The 19,251-nt window shown below is 41.6% G+C and overlaps 1 protein-coding gene across 4 annotated transcripts; it reads right to left on the bottom strand.

Annotated features, from left to right (window-relative positions):
* Positions 1-17,883, bottom strand: LOC146547367 (signal transducer and activator of transcription 1-alpha/beta-like). Of its 4 annotated transcripts, none has more exons than XM_085264117.1 (25): positions 17,751-17,883; positions 14,405-14,535; positions 13,510-13,654; positions 13,329-13,424; positions 11,645-11,731; positions 11,480-11,558; positions 11,010-11,101; positions 10,680-10,831; positions 10,073-10,231; positions 9,875-9,967; positions 9,400-9,459; positions 9,288-9,308; positions 9,101-9,191; positions 8,932-8,973; positions 8,177-8,266; positions 7,982-8,080; positions 7,754-7,889; positions 7,389-7,444; positions 4,492-4,589; positions 4,264-4,403; positions 3,830-4,018; positions 3,669-3,744; positions 3,492-3,588; positions 1,289-1,339; positions 1-351 (listed from the first exon to the last, which is right to left on the bottom strand). In XM_085264117.1, exons 2-25 carry the CDS (start codon positions 14,530-14,532, stop codon positions 319-321), a joined length of 2,310 nt encoding a protein of 769 aa, XP_085120243.1. In that variant the 5' UTR covers positions 14,533-14,535; positions 17,751-17,883; the 3' UTR covers positions 1-318. The 4 variants fall into 4 exon arrangements, with proteins under 4 accessions (XP_085120243.1, XP_085120245.1, XP_085120244.1 ...); XM_085264119.1 differs by having other exon boundaries at positions 4,492-4,586; XM_085264118.1 differs by having other exon boundaries at positions 14,405-14,532; positions 17,751-17,873.
* Positions 17,884-19,251: the final 1,368 nt, after the last annotated feature.

The following is a 19,251-nucleotide window of genomic DNA, read 5'->3' as shown; positions in this document are numbered from 1 at the left end:
TTTTAATACAAGCATTTATTATACTGATAAAATGAATCCAAACAGTCATTTATGATGATCATTTCTCATGAAGCAAGCAGAAACGTTTTAAATGCTACAGTTTTACAGCAGAGGATACTGAGGGCTTTAAAGTTCACAGTTAATCAAAAAGAAACACTATGTACAAATAAAAAGGAGAAAATTTTCTCCTGTTTCTGAAAGGTGACCGTGCTGTCAAAATCATACAGGAATCTAAGAGTCGAGTACATAACCTGATGACCTCTGGTGAAAAGTACAGTACAAGGAGAAGAATGAAGGTCAAAGGAATATGACTTCCCTTCAGTTTCCATCTCGAAAGTCTGCTGCACTCATCTGAAAAGAAATAAGTAAAATTTGATTTAATTTTTTTATTTTTAATATAATTCCAAATCACAACAACAGTTCCCTCAAGGCGCTTTATATTGTAAGGTAAAGAACCTACAATATTACAGAGAAAACAGAAAAACACAAAACGTGCTGGCAGTTACAGGGTAACAGGGTTAGCAAGGAAGAAGAGCTTCATGCTTTTATTATCAATGTTCTCATTTCAACAAAATTGAGACAATTTAGGCCAAAATACATCTGGGAAATATTCTCAGCTACATGAAGAACAATGTGTCCTGTAGCCAGTGGTCTAAATCACACAGTACAGAGCTCAACATCACAGAGGCAGACTGGATTACGTGAAAAAATACAATACTGAGACCAAGCCCAGCTACCGACTCAAATAAAAATGAAAACAGTCAAAACTCATGTCAAAAAAAGGGTCAGAAACCAGTTCAAAGTCATATCAGAAATTGGCATGTCAGAAGCCAGTCTAAAAACCAGTGGTGCAGTTTAGTTTACTGGTTAGCAGGCACGCATGCCTTATAGCTGAAAGCTTGGGTTTGGTCGACCAGCAATCCTTTGCGTCATCTTTCCTTGCACCCTCTCGCCTTCCGATCAAGTCTTGACTGCTAAACTGCCAAATAAATGTTAAAATCTTTAGAAACCCTTCCAAAATCATGCTGGACCCTAAACTTTGAAAATAAGAACGAGGAGGGCTGTCCAAATCATGGACCGTGTTGTCCTGTCAGATGGATTTTCTTTTAAAGAAGAAAAAAAAAAAAGGAAATAAACTTAATCTACCTGGGCGGCCCACACAAGTGAGGATGATGTACTAAACACTTGAGGGAGTTTAAACATTAGTATGGCAACATGCAGCAGGTGTGTCAAAGCTACACCGACTAAACTTTAACACACAGCAGCGCAACGCTGAAGCTGCATCTACCTGATGGTCAAAGTCTTCGAGATCCAGCAGATTGTTGGCCTGAAAGCAGACCTAGAAGACAGACAGAAACATTGTAGAGGGATAGACAACAGGAACAGCTGATGCAGTAAAGGGGGGCTGGAGCCTGTCCCAACACTAGAAACTGGTGTCCATAAAAGGAAGTCCCTTTTCAATGACATCATGCAGTGCCAAGAGGAAAAACAAAACAAAAACTGTTTCTCCAGGGGCAGAAGGTCATTTATACTGCCATGTTTTTAAAAAAAGAGACAAAGATTACTCAAAATTTCTCTCTTTTCATCTCTAAATGACATCAGAGTGTAAGGATTCAGCGCCAGCTGCTTTCAGACGCCATCAATAAGCTCCTTCATCATTTCTAACTGATGGCCAAGTGAGGGGAATCACTGCTGATGGGTTTTGGACAATTGTCCCCATTCAGAGCATGCAGAGCAAAATTCCATTAATTTGCATCTTTGCATAGACAGAAGACAACAGTAACATGTTTTAGGAGGTTTGATCTTCAGGTTCACCCTCCTGGTTGCACCAAACTTGATGGTCTTGCTGACAGGACCTCTCGGTTTTGTGGCGACCTCGTTCACCAAAAAGTAAGTACACACACACACACACACACACACACACACACACACACACACACACACGAATGGAAACAATGAAAGTGAAGATGAACCAGAATCAGTCCAAATCCTCGGGCTCCTGCTTGCCCGCTGCAATCTGCATACTGCCACAAGGTGGTGCTGAAAGGGCCATCCACACAGAGAGCAGCAAGGTGGTGACAAGAGAGTCAATGACAACCAGCAACTTCAAGTGATGATGGGTAAAACTGAGGATTTGAGGACACATGACCAATAAGCATGTGATATTAACTTGTCCGCCATTTTGTCATTGTGATGATGTAGGATCGAGCAAATAAAGTTCCACTCACACACGCTTACAGACCAGTTGTGAGAGAGAAATGAATTGTGATAGTTGGTGGGAAAATAATTGCTAAAGCCTCAGTTAAACGTACTGACAATTTGGTCCCTGACAACCACCTGTTGCTAGGGAAAAATGCGTATTGCCCATCCGATTGGCAAAGACCTCCTTGTGAGCAGTTGGACTTGTCTACAGACATTGCCCAACTGCTCAAGATCGTTTGCCTTCAAAATAAAAGCTCTGGCAAAGGGTGACAAAGAGTGTCTGTGAAGGTTCTTAGTCATCCAGGTCATCATAGTCTAAAGAGCTTGGAAAGAAAAGCATCTGGACTTAAAGCCACTTCATAAACGCATGGCACAACATAGAAGAACTTCCTCCACGGGACAAGACTCAGCTGTTCATCTGCATCTAAAGGACAAAGGTCGCTCTTTTAAGGATGCCAATGTTCACATTTTGGACAGAGAGGACAGATGGTTTGAAAAAGAGAGTGAAAGACGCCATCTATGTCCACTGTGAACGACTGTCTTTGAACAGAGGCGATGGTTTACAACGCCAACTGTCTGCCATCTATACGCCAGTTTTGAGATCCCTTCCCAGACACCTTAACGCCCACTCACACCCTGGGCCATCTGACCTCAGTAAATCACATGATAGGGTGGGGCTGGGCTTCACAAGGCGTACACCCGACACCTTGGCTGATTGTGACCCACACCATTTTCACACCTTGGACTTTGTGATTCGATAGAGGATCAATTAGAACTGAAGAAGCTTCTTGGATAGGAGGTGAAACATCTTAACCTCCTAGGACCTGGTGTCCACATATGTGGACATCACATTTTGGGTTATTTAGACCAAAATACTCAATTTTGCTCTACAAGGGCCTGATATACACCTACGAGGACATTATACTGCTACTGTTCTGTCAAAATTTTAAACGAATATCCTCATATGTGGCTCTTATTTTTCTTAAAAACAAAAGGTAAAAAAAAAAAAATCTGGTAATTCTTTGTTTTTACATTCATCGGGCCCCAATATGCCCAAATATCAAAAAGAAATTAAAAATGCATGCTTTGGAAGAGTTCGGGTCCTAGGAGGTTAAAGGAAACTTAAAGAAGTCCAGACGCTTTTATTTCCCAAGCACCCTAGGTTACAAAGATTGCAACTTTTACTTTGAAGGTGAACAGCCTTCATTTCTGGTTTGCGTTGTACTTTTTTGAAGTTTTACTACTGCTCGGCTAATACCAAATTTATAGTTTAAACAGTGCTGACTCACCACAGCGTCAATGTCTCTGGGGCTCACGTACTGCTCCAGAGCCTTGTAGTCGTCCGGAGACATCGGCATCATGTTGTCCTGTAGCCTGGACGGATGTCTGAACCACACGGACACAAACCATGATTACACGTTAAGTCTTTCTCTTTAGTCGTGATGCGTTTGTTTCTCTCTGCTTACACTTCTGAAACCGAAATGAGCTCCGTCTTCATGTAGCCAGTCTTGTCCGTGTCCTCAAACTCCATCGGTTCAGCAGCTGGAAGGTAAATGAAGCTTGGATGAAGGTCTGCAGAGTATCAGAGTATTTATGGGCGAAAACCAAACGTAACAGCAGCTCTTACCCTCTGATGGTTTGGGGTAGTACTTCCCAAAGGCCTTGTCTTTGGGTATGTTGGGGTAGAGGAAGCGAAGCGGGTTCTCTGGGATGTTTTCCGCTGCCATTACCTTGTAGGTGCGGATGATGTCGGGGAGCGAGACGGCGGAAAGCTCCTTCTTCGTGTACGGCTCCACGGAGTGGAAGACCGGCTTGTCTGCGTGGAAAAAGAGACCAAAGAGATTAAATCTGAGGACTAAACCTCCTTCAAACTTACTTCTTGCACAGGACATCAAGGCTATTGGTTCATGTGGTTTGATTTGAAGTCGTAGAGAAATCTCCCAAAATAAAAATGTCTCGTCAGCCACATCTTTAGAGACGTTTAATCATGAAAACCTTCAAAATGTCAAGTTTTGTGTTGTTGAAAGTGTAAATGAAGGTCAAATGAAGTGACTTTATTACCGTGGACGTCGTGTTCGATCCAGGTGAAGGTGATGGCTCCCTCTCGGCTGCTCTCGCTGAACCTGAGCAGGAAGGTGCCCGGACACTTGTCAGTCAGCAGAGCCTTCTCCCTCTCCTTACTGATGAATCCCATGATGCAGCTGCAGGAGGAGAAAACAAACAAACTCATGTTTACCGCTTAAATTCTCCCCCCACGGACTCTCGCAGCTTCACTAGAGCGCCACTCACCCATCGTTCCAGAGGGACAGCAGGTGTCTTTTGATCAGGTCCAGGATACCTTCAATCCACAACCAGAAAGGGAACGCCTTCTCGTTTGCGCTCTGCTGCTGGACGAATCACAAAGTCTGGTTCAGTGCACGATGAATAGAAGTGATTACAGGCGAATATTTGTTGGCTCAGATCACGAGGCAGCTGCTCCAGAGTCAAGGCTTTGGAGCAAGCTGCCTGAGGAGGCTGCAGCCATGGGAACGTGGCTCAAGCGTCAGTTATACTCAACATTAAAACAATCTTTAAAAGCTTTATTTGGGAGTAAACTTAGGGCCAATAGAAAAGAAGCTGATGACAAAGATACCCACTTGTTAGATGGATATAGATGAAGACACTGATATAAATACACTATGTTGCCAAAAGTATTCACTCAGCCATCCAAATCTTAAAATTCGGGTGTTCCAGTCATTTCCATGGCCACGACTGGATAAAATCCACCACCTGTGCATGCAGACTGTTTCTACAAACATTTGGGTCGCTCTGACGAGCTCAGTGAATGAATGACTGAATGAATCCAGCATGGTATCGTGACAGGATGCCACCTGTGCAACAAGTCCAGGCATGAAATTTCCTTACTACTAAATATTCCAGTCAGCTGTGGGATGCAGACTTTCTCCAAAGTCAATCACCAAAGACTGCCAATGTAAAGCGTCAGATGCAGTGGTGTAAAGCACTCCACCACTGGACTCTAGAGCAGTGGAAACGTGTTCTCTGGAGCGAAGAATCACAGTTTTCAGTCTAGACCAGGGGTCGGCAACCTGGTGTAGACGCAGTCCTTATACTGCGGCTCCGCGTGGTTTGGGAAAATAAATGACAAGTATTTAGCTGAAGTGTATTTTTTGTGTTAGTTCTTTTTAAACTTGTAGTTCTAAATTGGAAGATTATTGTGATATTGAAATATAAAAATAAAATTATATTTTATTATTTTTCGTCGCTCAAAATAGCGTCACACTCGCGGAAGCCGGTATACCCGCCGAAACGCCGTGCATTTCCCGAGACTTTCAACCCCTGGTAGGCCAATTATGGATCTTCAGATCCACATTATGTCAGCAGCTCCACCGTGAACTATGTTAAAAACAAACACCGCTCACGCCTCACAGATGACCGCTTACAGTCCCGCGCAAAGATGAAAGTCACTTCACTGTGCGCAGAGGTTCAGCAGCAGAAGTTCCATTGTAAACATACCACGGCAGACCTGACGATATTTCCATGAACATGCTTTTCAGCATCTCTTTATTGACCACTTTTCACACACAGCTGCTGTACGTATACAGCCGGCTGTAGCTTTTCAGCTCACAGCCCGACACACACCAACACAACAGCATAGAGAGCACAGACGTTAAGGCGGCGAGGCGTGATTGCGGGTGCCGCTCAGGTGCGTCCGCCTCCTCACATGCAGCGGCACTGCAGACCACGCCCCGCCACACACATTTACCAGGTAAAATAAATATAAGTAAATAAATAAATATTTATGCAAATATTTATTTTTCATTTTTTAGTAAATAGCCTGCATTTATATAGCGCTTTACTAGTCCCTAAGGACCCCAAAGTGCTTTACACTACATTCAGTCATCCACACATTCACACACTGGTGATGGCAGCTACATTGTAGCCACAGCGCACTGACAGAGGCGAGGCTGCCGGACACTGGCGCCCTCTGACCACCACCAGTAGGCAACGGGTGAAGTGTCTTGCCCAAGGACACCACGACCGAGATTGTCGGAGCCGGGGCTCGAACCGGCAACTCTTGAGCCACAATCGCCCCGTTGCATAGTAGCGTAGTGCTTTTTTCCAATTATTTTTTAAAATTCAGGTCAAGGCTCTGCTACGCTCCAAAAGCCCAAAGGCGATATAAGGGTGGCACACAACAGTTTTTCTTTGCTACATGGATCGTTTTCCTTTGGTTATATTTCTTTAAGAGTTCAAAATGTGTTCATTACATAAATAAAATGTAATTTTCTCTGTAGCACTTCATGGATTTCATAAGCAACACACCTTAGTTGTTCACACAAAGCATAAAGGTAAAAAACAATACATACAGTGTTATCTTCATGTTAGATGTCAAAAAGTATTTGTGGCTCGCAGTGTTTTCCTTTGCGTGGAAACCGGGTCCAAATGGCTCTTTGGGTGTTAAAGGTTGCTGACCCCTGGTCTAGACGGTACTTGTCTGACTGCATTGTGCAAAGTGTAAAGTTTGTTGGAGCGGTTATTATGATGTGGGTTGTTTTTCAGGAGTTGGGCTCAGACCCTTAGTTCAGGTGAAAGGAACATAGAGGGTTCAGCATATCAAGACATGTTGGACAATATCATGTTCTCAGCTTTGAACAGTTTGCGGACGGTCCCTTCCTGGTACAACATGACTGTTCACCAGTGCACAGAGTAAAGTCAATGAAGACATCGATGAGTGAGCTTGGTGTGGAAGAACTTGACTGGCCTGCACAGAGTCCTGTCCTCAAATCAACAGTTTGACCTCACAAATGTGCTTCTGGAAGAATGGTAAAAAATTCCTCAAAACACTCCTAAACCTATGGAAAGCCTTCCCAGAAGAGCTGAAGCTGTTATAGCTGCAAAGGGCCAACATCATATCAAACCTTATGGATTAAGAATGGGACGTCACTCAAGTTGATGTGTGTGTGTGAAGGCAGGCGAGTGAGTACTTTTGGCAGTACAGTGTATCAAACAGTCTTTACGGACTTTGTTTTTATTTGTAACTATTTACATCAACACCTGCATAATTGCATTTTTTTTTTAAGTTTTAACCTTTGTGATTGTTACGTTGCCCTCTGAGTCTCCTGGTTTTGAATATAAATGAAATCATTATCAGCTGGATAAATGAGGCTTATCAGACTATGGCTCACCTTGCAGAACTTGGTCCAGGGGATGAGTCCCTCCGGGTTCCTCTGAGCTTTGGTTCCTTCACAGAAAAACAACCAGGTACAAACATCTGCAGGTTATTCATGTGTGCTGCAGGTAGAAGTTTATTAGCACAGCAGTGACAGTCGGCCATTTGTTGACTTTGAGCCATTCGTTTTGGTCTGCAGCTTTCTGAGCCTCAGATCGTCTTATATTTCATCAGTAGTAAAGAAACGACAGATTGAGGGTTAAGATCTTTAGTTATAGTTAAGGTTTAAGCCTGTTATGAATAAAACAGAGACTTTAAAAGATATTTAGTGGCCTTGAATTTTCTTAAAACATTACCACATGTTATTTTTGTGCGTCTCACCGAGCAGTTTATCAGCGAGCATGTTGAGCTGCTCCTGGTTCAGGCCTCGCTTGGTGACGGAGGAGAACTGCCAGCTGAGCACCTCGGAGAGCTGAGACCACTTCGCCGCAGGAGGGGAGAGGAAGAACTTCAGGTTCTGGAAAATATGACAGTTGGAGATTGGTAAGAGACAAAAGCGAGGGTACGTGGAGGTGCTAGGAGCGGACTGAAATCAAAGCGTGTTCTCACTTTGGGCTCCGTGGTCAGCATGTTGTACCAGAGGATGGAGGCCCAGCCGCTGGGTAGCTGGCAGACGTTGGAGATGACGACCACGGGCAGAGAAATGGCCTAGAAATAAATAAAACGACAGGAGGAAGCAGCAGGGTTTAATCTCCTCTATCAACTCCAGTTTAATTCTGAGCATGAACAAAGGGCGGGTCTCACCTCAAGTTTGATGTCGAGTCCGGACTGGTTGAGCTGCAGCTCCGACTCAAAGCTGAGCGAGTGGAGCTCCTCGGTGACGATCAGAGGACCCTGAACACCCAGAGACACACTCAGCTTACCCAAAACACACAACACCCTTCCCCAAGCCTCTGCAGGAAGCATGCAACGTTCCTGTAACTAAACTTCACTCCACATCACCAATCTACACGTAAAACCACATCAAATGTAGTTTACAATCTTTCTCCAACAAAACAAACTATGTGTCCATATCTGTCCTTACGTCACATTTACAGAGGTTACATATAAAGTAGAACAAGGTTCCTCATATAGCTATGTAAGCTGTAATGCGGGACAATGAATTCTTTTCTTTTTCTAGTGTGCATTACATATAAAATGATTTTTTAGGCCACTGTTAGTTCTATAAAATCCCTTCAGTTTTTTCTAAAGAACTTTTATTTTGAAGCTTTCGCACTAACATGCCGTGGGAAGCTGAAACGGTGATTTTCATGTGACATTCGGCCTGGACAGAATTACTAATTTAATGGTTATATTCCACCACACAAGAGAATAAGCGCAGAGAAGGAGGGCGCGCTCCTACAGCTAAAGAAGAGGAAGAAAAAACATCCAGGTAGACGAGTCTGTTGCATATTGAAGGCCTCTATGATGACTGTAAAACAGCCAGTATGTGACCTGCAGTCTCAAACACACAGAGCAGGTTTGTGTATTATATGGAATAAAGTTTTAAAGGCTCTTACGTCATTTGTTCTGTTTCCAGGTCCTTTCTGTTCTTTGAGTTGCTGTATGGAGATTAAGTTGGAAAGGTATCACTATTAGGGTGTCTAAGAAATCTCCCTAAATAATAAAAACAATATATAACCAGTGGAAGGGAATACTGTGGGTTTAATACTAAGACACTGATTTTACCAAATGTCTGAACTCTGCTGCCAGACTGCCGTTGGACTCCTCCATGTTCATGACTTTGGTGTTTGTCCCCAAAATGTTAAACCTCCTGAACCTGATTCAAAGATGATCAATGGAAAGCTATTAATCAGCTGCGTTACTGAATAACACGTTATATATTTCAATGTGTATGAATACATTTCAGACGTACCCTTTCTTCTCTGTAACATCCCTGAGGAGAAAAAAAAAAAAAGTGTTACATATTTGGAAACATGCAGCATGATGATTCAAAGCGGCAAAAGCAAAGGTGAGAATTTGCTTACTTATCAAACAGGGCCTTGACTTTGAGCTGGTAGTTAAACTCTTGCAGTTTCACCAGAAACCTGAACCGAAAGGAAACGAGACTGAAACAGGAAGCTGACGCTCACCAACAGATAAACATCACCTGACGCAATTTCTGCGTTTTCATTTCATTTGGGTACAAAACAAAGAAGGAAAAATTCTTATTTTATTTATTTTGTGGGATGAAGAACTCTCTCTTAACAGGAAGAACCCTCCAGCAGAGCCAGGCTCAGGGATGTATAGATAGTATGGATACCAATGTTGGTATCAGTATTGGATCAATACCAAGCATGACAGGACCAAGAGTGGTAATAAACTGGTTCTGTTTTATTTATTTTTTTTAGAAATTATATAAATGAGAAATTATATGAATTATTATATAACTTATATAAATGTAAAAATGATTTAGTGGTCAGGGCAGAAAGACACGTAAACACTTCACATTTAACTTCTTACCGAAGTTTCACCGTAAACTGGACGCCTGTTTTCAACACCAGTGGTCTCTGTGGGTGGGTGGGCATGCAAGGCTGCCTCTCTACAACTAGAGAGCTTCACACAGATCAGAATCCAGGTTAACAGCCAATAATAACAACACTCAGCAATAATAATGATAATAATAATAATGATAACAATAAAGAGTGAAGGGTTTCATACTTGGACAGCAGGTTTTTGAGGAGCTCCAGAGCTCGGCCTTCCAAGTAAGCCTTCTTCAATGTGATGGGGTCGTTCTCATAAGTGAACTTCTGCTCCAGCTCCTGCAGCTTCTTCAGGTGCTGACGGACCTGCTGCAGACTCTCCGCTACTGCCGTGAACCTGCAGGAGGGCGAGGACAGAAGATCAGATAACACACCAGATGAAGCACCCAGTCGACCGAAGAACTGTTCATGAACTGGACCCTGGATTACTTTTGGTTCTCCATTTACTTTCAGTCATTTATCTCCTCCATTTAGGATTTTTCCATATCGTTTAGTGACCACTTTCATCTGTTTATCTACCATGTTACGTCTTTTATCAAACTATTTTAACATCTTATTAAACCCCTTTAACCTTTCTTCTCAAACAGGTTCACATCCTCGCAGGTGTTTAATCAAAATGAACTGATGAAAAAAAACTGATGGAAAAATTACGATGAGGAAGGTGAGGGAAATATTAAATATAGGTGGAAGAATGAAAAAGACACTAAGATTGATGGCTAAGCAGAAGAGGAAGTGAAGAAAGAGGCGATTAAAGAGGAAGAGATGGGATGGAGAGGGCGGCTCACCAGTTCTGCAGCTGGTCCACGCAGGCGTTGGGCGGGCCACCGATGCAGGCGATCTTCTGACGCTGCTTCCAGTCGGGCAGCTCCTCGGAGATCAACTCTGCCAGCAGGGCCTGAGTGACGTTCAGCAGCTCGTTCAGCCCGAGCACAGCGTCCTAAAAAAATCAAAACAAAAAAACCCACACCCAAGAGTCCATCGCATCAGTCACATCAAATGTCCTGTTATGGCGTTTAAAACTCCTCAGAAAGAAAAAGTTTATAAGATCAAAATGACTTTATTGTTACAGCCCAGTGACCTCAAAGGGATTATATGTTAGTCGTGTTTCTCGTCACCTGACGCTTGGCTTTCAGCTCAAAGCACATCCTCCCGACTGTCATCTTCTCCTTCTCCAGGTCCTTCACCGTCATGCCGTTCATTTCATTCTCTGTGGAGGAAGAAGGAAAAAAAAATGCACACAATTAAAACTTGGAAGCAACATAGATTGAATTTTAAATGAACTTTTAAGAGCATTTAATATATGTCAGTTTGGAAAAGGCCTTTCACTCTGTAATTTTACCAACACGAGCTACTTTGTTCCAATTTTTTAAGATCAGATCACCGCATTTGGCAACAAGTGCGCTTTAGCTCAAAACCTCAAAACTCCGTCAGCTCTCTGAAATTATTTCTCTGCCTCCATAACTCAAATTGCCCCTTGACATGTTGATCTTCACTGTATTACCAAAAGTACTTCCTCAGCCATCCAAATCACTGCAATCACATTTTGGGGTTTGGCTCTACAGCTGAGCCTGGACGATTTCCTCACCTCTGTTCTTCAGTGTGTTGACTTTGAAGTCATACTCGTCCTGCAGGTCTTCTACGTTCTTAATGTTCTGATCCACCACCTGATAGTCAAAGAGCCCGTTAGAGATTTTCCAGCAGAGCCGGGCCAACCTCGAGCTGGGACCTACACGCTGCGTAATAGTTTTACCTGGACTATGTGCTTCATCTCTTTCACTTTGTTGTCCAGCTTCTGTTTCTCCACCACCATGGCCGACACTGCCCCATCAGTCTCATCCTACCGAAACAGAGGTCACACATTTTAACGTCTCTGAAACAGAAACAGGTTTAGACTCTTCGGTACCTTGAAAAGTGAAACTGAATTCAGGTATTAATTTAGACGTAGATGTTAAAGTTCTGCTAAACAACGAAATCAGATCAAGATTACACCCACTCCAAGTGTCTCAATCTTAAGACAAAATCCGCTCTCCTTAGCTAACATTAAGCATCATTATCACAGAGTATATCGTAGTTTTGATAGCAAAACTGCATCAATCTTAATGTATGTGGTGTAGATGAACAGAAACCCGTGCTGCTACCCTCATGTTTAATCAGATTTCTAGATAAGGCATTTAAAAGTAAAAACAAAGAAGAGGGAAGAAAACAGAATCGCAAAACATGCTAAATAAAGAAGGAACACTTGCTGTAGTTTTAAGGTGTTCAGACTTTTCAGGTATTTGACAAGTGTTCTGACTTGTAGACGTTTCACTTGGGTCATAGTTTTGTCCACTGATCTGTCTGCAGAGGAGCAAATTTTAGCCAGTTTCTCATCAGGGCCAAAAACATCACTCTGGGATCAATGAGGATATCACAGGCAAGTATTTCCTTTTCCAGGCATGTCCCACCGGGAGAGGCCCCAGGGCAGACCCAGGACACAGCTGGCATGCCTTGGTGTTCCTCCAGATAAGTGGAGGAGGTTGGTGGGGATGGCTTGGGAGAGGGAGGCCTGGGCATCTCTGCTTGGGCTGCTGCCCCCGTGACCTGGCTCCGGATAAGCGGAAGAAGATAGATGGATGGACAGATGGTATTTCCTTTTAAATTAAAAGTAATTTATCCCACAAGCGTTGCAGTTTTATACATGAAAAAAAAAAAATAGGTATAAGGGGTGTAATGAAGTAGATCCTTTCCAATTCTTTCTATCTTTTAGATCTAGTAGAAGGTTGCTTTAATCTTCTGATTACGGCTTGTGGCTGTGAAATAGAAATTTCTGTGTTTGAGTGGAAAGATAACATGCAGATGAAAAATTACTGGGAAAAAAAACAAAAAAAGGATGATTTATTTTTTTACTCTGTGAGAGTAAGAGAATATAAACAGCATGAAGGTGAAATGGTTTTTACAGCTTTATTTAATGCACTAAAGTTATAGTACATAAGAAAAAAGCTGATTCTGAGGTTGTTTCTGTTGGTTTTTCATTTTGAAGAATGAGAACTCAGTCCCTGTGTGCATATTGGGCTTTGATTCATAGAGCATGCAGACGTGTACGCACCATGCATCAGCATTATTTTGGAGCATTCAAGCAGCCATTAAGTTGGAAAAGTAATACAATTCTTATCATTTGTTCAGCTATTTTTGTCTTGAAAGCATCTTTTCTCTTGCTTTAAGTTGCATCTGGTAGGATTTACGATGGTCTACCTGCACCAGAAGCTGGCTGTAATCCACCTATAAGCTGTTTGAATCCTGAACACTCGTCTATAATTTAAACCCCAGATGTGTGAGCCTAAAAGTAAATGTGTATTTAAAGCCAGAGTCTGATTAACGGAAGGATTTAGATCTGTCGGGTGTTATTCTGCTGTCATAGTTATGTTCTAACAACGAAACCGAGCTGCAGCTTTTACCTCTGTGCTCTTTGCAATCTCCAGTATCTTCAGCTCCTCCTTCAGGTTTCTGGAGATGATCATGGCCATGTGGACGGGATCTTCCTGGAAGCGATCCTGGAGAGAGAACCGCTCGTACTTTTAGTTACATAAAGGAATTTAACCTGCCTCACACAGAAGTATTTCGAATCCAGGGTCGGACCTGCAAGTTCCTCTTGATCTTGCGAATGTTGTGCTGCAGCAGGAAGTTGTTCTCCAGAGCGAAGCGGCTGTGTTGGTCGTCCAGCTGAGCGAGAAGGTCGTGGAAACGAACCGTGGCCAGAGAGTCCTGCATGGCCACCGTGTCCCTGAGGAGACCACAGTAAGTCTTTGAGTAGCATGAACAGAAGACGCTCAGTTTGGGGTTAACCTTGAAAGGGTTACAAATTGGTTTTCAGCAAATGCTGTGCTTCAACAAAACCTTTATCCAAATATTGAGAAGTCCATGATTATCAGTCTCATTAGCTCAAACACTTTTGCTTTGGTCTGATAAAAATCTAGCAATGGAACAGTTAATGAACAGATGCTGAAATGATGATGAAGGACAGGTATTTCTGCACTTTTACAACCAGGATTTTATGGGCTGTGAGGATTTTTTCCCCCACATGTAATTAAATTTTTGCAGCTGAACCAAAACTCTCAATATGCGCAAAGATATCCCTGCATTGTGGATACAATGTCATGAAGCTTTCCATATCCTTGGTGACCCTGTTGTTTTCCAGTGCAGGACCATAGATCCAGATCCACGTCCACAAGTGTGAGCTCGCTTCTGTTTGGTCTACGATGTCGATACAAATGCACCTACAGTTTTCTTTTCCATCAGGACATCCAGTTTAACCTTTGCTTTGATTTACTTTGCAACCTTTGATTTTCTTGTTTTAGTGTTAGTTATTCCTCTTTTTATTGTATGGAGGGGATATGCCAGATAAAAAAAATTCAGGTAAATCAGTACAGGTATTACAATAAAAACAACTTTTTAATGGTTCAAACGAGTCGATGAGAAACGTTTGCCAAAAAAAAAAAAAAAAAAGACGCTGCCCTTTATTCGGACTTCTTACCAGTCGATGCTTTCGATCCACTTGCTCAGGTACTGACGGATGTCCATGGGGAACGAGTCATCGTACAGCTGATCCACCTGCTCCAGGTACTTGCTGTCCAGCATCTGAAGCTGGCCCCACTGCGCCATCTTCTGGTGAATGAAAGCAGCTCTGTCAGGACATTTTTTGCACGATGTGGCACAGTCTACGCAGAAGACGGGAGAGTCTAAAAGCTGCATTCTTACTAATGACCAGCAGTGAGATAGCCTCTTCCCTATGGGCTCAAAATGTGGTCATAAATATTTTGTACTTGTAAAAAAGATTTGTGTGTGTAAAAAAGATTTGTGTGTGGACTTAGCCAAAAAAAACCTGCAAGTTACAACTACGAATTTTGACCCTATTTTTCTTCCTTTCATCTGATTGGTGAATGTCATGTCAATCACAAATGTAACAATCCAATCAGAATTTGTGATTGACATGACGTTGACCAATCAGCTTAAAGGAAGAAAAATAGGGTCAAAATTCATACTTGTAACTTGCAGGGGTTTTTTTGGGCTAAGTCCACACACAAATCTTTTTTACACACACAAATCTTTTTTACACACACAAATCTTTTTTACGCATGCACAAATTTTTTTTTTTTTTACACATACAAATCTTTTTTACAAGTACAAAATATTTATGACCACATTTTGAGCCCATACTTCCCCTGCTCAGCGATGCCAATAAAATAAACTCTCTTGGTGCGTTTTTTCACTAAAATCTGTATTTTCACATCTTGCTAATTAAACATGAACTTAATTTTATTGCTTTTTATCTGTGTTAGTGTCAGAAATAAGAGGTAATCAGTGCCACTCAGTTTCAAAACAACAGGTAGGTGATGGCCAAATTGCTCAGCTTCATCATTTTCCTAAAAAGCACAAAAGGTGGCTACATATATACAGGCTTTTCTACCGAGCATCAGGCAAGATTATTCACCATTTTAGTTTCACAGATAAGAAATGTTAAAGCATTTTTTCTGTCATACATATCCTGTTTCGTGGTGGATGTTCATGCACCAGAGCCTCAAATAATGAGGACAGTGTATGTGCGAGTAATCGCTCTAGCCTCAGACTGCTCTAAATACTCAGTTTCAAAAATTCATTTTCCTACTCTTTGATCTTTATGATGTCATGGAGGGCACATATTTCTAACATGTGCAACAAAAGTCTTGATAGTGAGGGGCAGCCAATCAGAGCTGCTTAAAGTCAGCTTAAAAGTGAAGGAGCTAAAACAGCTTAGACAGAGAATGAACTGGAGACCAAGTATGAGATAAATAAAAATGGTAAATGGCCTGTATTTGTATAGCGCTTTTCTAGTCCCTAAGAACCCCAAAGCACTTTACACAACCTGTCATCCACCCATTCACACACACATTCACACGCTGGTGATGGCAAGCTACATTGTAGCCACCCTGGGGCGCACTGACAGAGGTGAGGCTGCCGGACACTGGCGCCACCGGGCCCTCTGACCACCACCAGTAGGTAACGGGTGAAGTGTCTTGCCCAAGGACACAACGACCGAGACTGTCCAAGCTGGGGCTCAAACCGGCAACCTTCCGATTACAAGGCGAACTCCCAACTCTTGAGCCACGATCGCCGCCATATAATATTATTATTATTATTATTATTCTAATCTGGGAATCATGCAAAGCTACTCTAGCAGAGTCCAGGAGTGAAAATATGGAGCTGGAAATAAGCAGAAAAAGTCTGATTTTATATACTTTTTCACTGGTGTGTCATCAAAGACTGAAGAAAACCCTAGCTGGGTTATTAAACGCCCACAAAAGCAGATCATGTTTGTAAATTTATCGACATGTATGTCACATTTCTGTCTGCAGTCTTCCACTGTAGACACACAACAGTTAATAAAAACATACAGAATCTATTATCATGAGGCTGTGAGATAAAAGTGGCAGAAATCTGAGACTTTTTAAAAAACCCTTTAAAGGGAATTTACGCTTTTTGAGAATTCGCTAGACGTGGATACTTAGTTAAAGTTTATATACAGTGTAGAAGTGTATAATAATCCTGAATAAATAAAGGAAACATTTTTTAGTCATTTGTTCTGAGCTTGGTTTTCTAAGAACTCATCTTAAATCCATAAATATATGAGGATAATTCAATAATTTGAAGATCTAATTGAAAATATTTTTTTATTTCTGACTCTCCTTGCATCACTGTGGACAGAAGACAAAGGTCAGGAAGCTCCAAAACATTTTTCTCACTACAGAAAACCAGCTGCTTGTTTACAGTGTGAGAAATTGTGAAATGATAAGTGCTGACTCGAGGATTGTCGCGGGCTGCCACCCGCCTCCTTCCTGGCTCAGTTGTGCTCTGACTTAAGATCAGAAAGTAAAAACAAAGAAAGATGTGTGTGATGATGTAAAGGAACATCCAACACTGATTTCTGTTAAAAGTAGCTGGATTTCATAGACACTGAAGCTCAAACTGTAATTAGCTGCACAGATTAATTCCCATATTGTAAAACAGGATTGTTTGACAGCTAAAGAAGAGACAAATTAACATTTTGTTGTTTTGTTTTTTTTAAATCAAACGCAATCTTATCTGTATTTATCTTGTTCCAAGTGGCTAAACCTGAATGTAGGAGGCGTCTAAGGTCAGCTTAGGTTTCAATTTCCCCACAAATGCGACTCTGCCTCCAGCATCAGTTAAAAAATATATCATTAAGAGTATTTAAACGTATGTGTATCTATATATATATGACCTAATTCCACATTCATGAGACGATCATAGCCAATAAATCCATTTCACAGCTTTAATTTTTAATCTTTCTGGCTCCCCAAGTCACTTAAGGCAGCCCTGTGGTCCTTTCCAGCTCTCCTCAGCCAAACTCTAATCGGTAATGTGTCTTTTTTAAGATTCAAGCAGAGCCCCTTATTTTAACGTCTAACAATACAAGACTCAATAGATTATCTATATGTTGATGCCTCACCTGAGAGATCGGCATATACAATAATTTATCTGGTGTTACACATCGACTAAGATCCCGACTTTTACACGGGGTTGACAGGTAATTATTTACGTTTCGGACCCCTAATGGTTGGAGGTATGGACGTAAGCGTGTAAAAAGTTAAGATTTGATTTAAATAACGGCTACGGACAGATACACAAATATTAACACATACACAGAGGAACGCTTATATCCCGTAAACTGCCATCAAGTGTTTGCAGGAGTCGTTTTTTTTAAGCATTACCGATTAGCAAGTTTAAGTGCTCTCCTAGCACGGCTTGCTGTGTAAAAGGGTCACAGATGCGATTAATATAAAACAACGTCACCTTTTGAACATGTAAGTCATGTAACTTACCTTTAATGTAAAGGTAACGTGAACAAGCTTCCACGGGAAGTAAGTTGTGTTTCCGAAAACGCTTGAGTCCCTAACAGCTCTCCTACCTTTTTTCTACTCCAGTGGCGCAGCTTACTTTACGGAACACTATCAGCCAATCACCGCACACCATTTACGACAAGCCCCCGCCCTTTTCCACGAGACAGCCAATCACAAAGAGGGAAAAACGGCTGTTGTTGACAGCTACCAAGCATGCCTGAAAAAAAAATACACAGGAGTTTTTTTGTTTAAAGCTGCCCCTGTAAGCATAACATCAAGAGTCAAGATGTATTTTGTCATTGTACAAAGTCAAAGAGAACGACACTGTACATAAAATGTATTTTTAATTGAGTTTAAAGCAACATGACGCAGGCTTTTCGGAGGGAGAAAGTCAGTACAGAGAAGAGCCAAGAGTGACCACGTGTTTTCAGAGAAAGCGAAAGCTGCAAGGACGCCTACAACTCTGAAACTGAAACTTAACTTAAAAATTATGTTTGATCGTTGGCATGTGAAAAAAATTCTGGAATAAGAAAGTAATAACTGAAAATAAAAGACGTATTTAAAAAACATAACAAAAAAACTAAACTTTAAAAAAAAATCTTATTGTAGTCTAAATATCAAAAGTTATACTCTTGTACCGACAACAAAAAGGTGCTAATCACCGGTTTTAAAACGTAAATATTTCACTAATATTTATTCTTTGTAGTTCTTATATTTTACAAAGTTGAAAACTTCAATGGAGAACAAAAGTCTTGCCCCAGCCCACATTTCTTCCAAGAAGTCAGAATTTCCTGTAATTTTCTAAGTGGTTTTGAGCAGTATTTCCCCAGGCTTTCCAAGGACCTCTCAAAGTTTTTCTTTGGGCATTAGCTACATTTCCACTTCACTTAAGTCTTTCAGAGGAAAAAAGGAAGTGGTAGATGCATCTGGACCTTCAGCTGATCCATCTAATGTTCACTGAAGCCTCATCAGAAATGGTCTCAGTGGAAGGTGGCTGTCAGGAAGCCATTCTTAAACAGGAAGGGGAACAGGAAGAAAAGGCCTGAACTGAAAGGAAGTGGAAACCAGTCTGATGGAGTGATGAATCCAGATCTGAATGTTTATGGTTCTAATCATCATTAATATGCAGACCGGTAGGCAGAAAAGAGGTACAGTGAGTGTTTACAGTCATCTGTAAAACATGGTGGAGGCTCCGACATTGTTTGGGCTGCATTTCAGTCAACGATATTGAAGATCTTTGTCAAAACTGATGAATTATCAACATAGAAAAGTACCATCACATTTTGATCCAGCATGCAATACCATCTGGAAATCATCTGATTGGAAACAGTTTAATTTTTCTTCATGACAATGATCCAAAACACACTGCCAATGCAGTAGAAACATACCTGGATAGACAAAAAACACAGAGTGGAACACTATCGGTCATGGATTGGCCTCCCCGGAGCCCGGACCTCAACATTATTGAAGCAGTGTGGGATCA

The sequence above is a fragment of the Mchenga conophoros genome, linkage group LG23, assembly GCF_057382185.1.
Source record: "Mchenga conophoros isolate Kocher_MC1m ecotype Shallow Benthic linkage group LG23, M_conophoros_male_GT1.1, whole genome shotgun sequence".
Lineage (NCBI taxonomy): Eukaryota > Metazoa > Chordata > Actinopteri > Cichliformes > Cichlidae > Mchenga > Mchenga conophoros.
The sequence above is the reverse complement of the archived record's forward strand: the minus strand, read 5'-3'. Positions and strand labels throughout refer to the sequence as shown.

Bases quoted from the DNA above. Each gene is read 5' to 3' on its own strand.
- LOC146547367 (XM_085264117.1), bottom strand. From the start codon at position 14,532: ATGGCGCAGTGGGGCCAGCTTCAGATGCTGGACAGCAAGTACCTGGAG. The intron at 13,425-13,509 runs GTCCGACCCTGG...TTCTCTCTCCAG, and splicing joins AGATCAAGAGGAACTTGCAG to GATCGCTTCCAGGAAGATCC. The intron at 7,445-7,753 runs GTGAGACGCACA...TTTTCTGTGAAG, and splicing joins GCTCGCTGATAAACTGCTCG to GAACCAAAGCTCAGAGGAAC.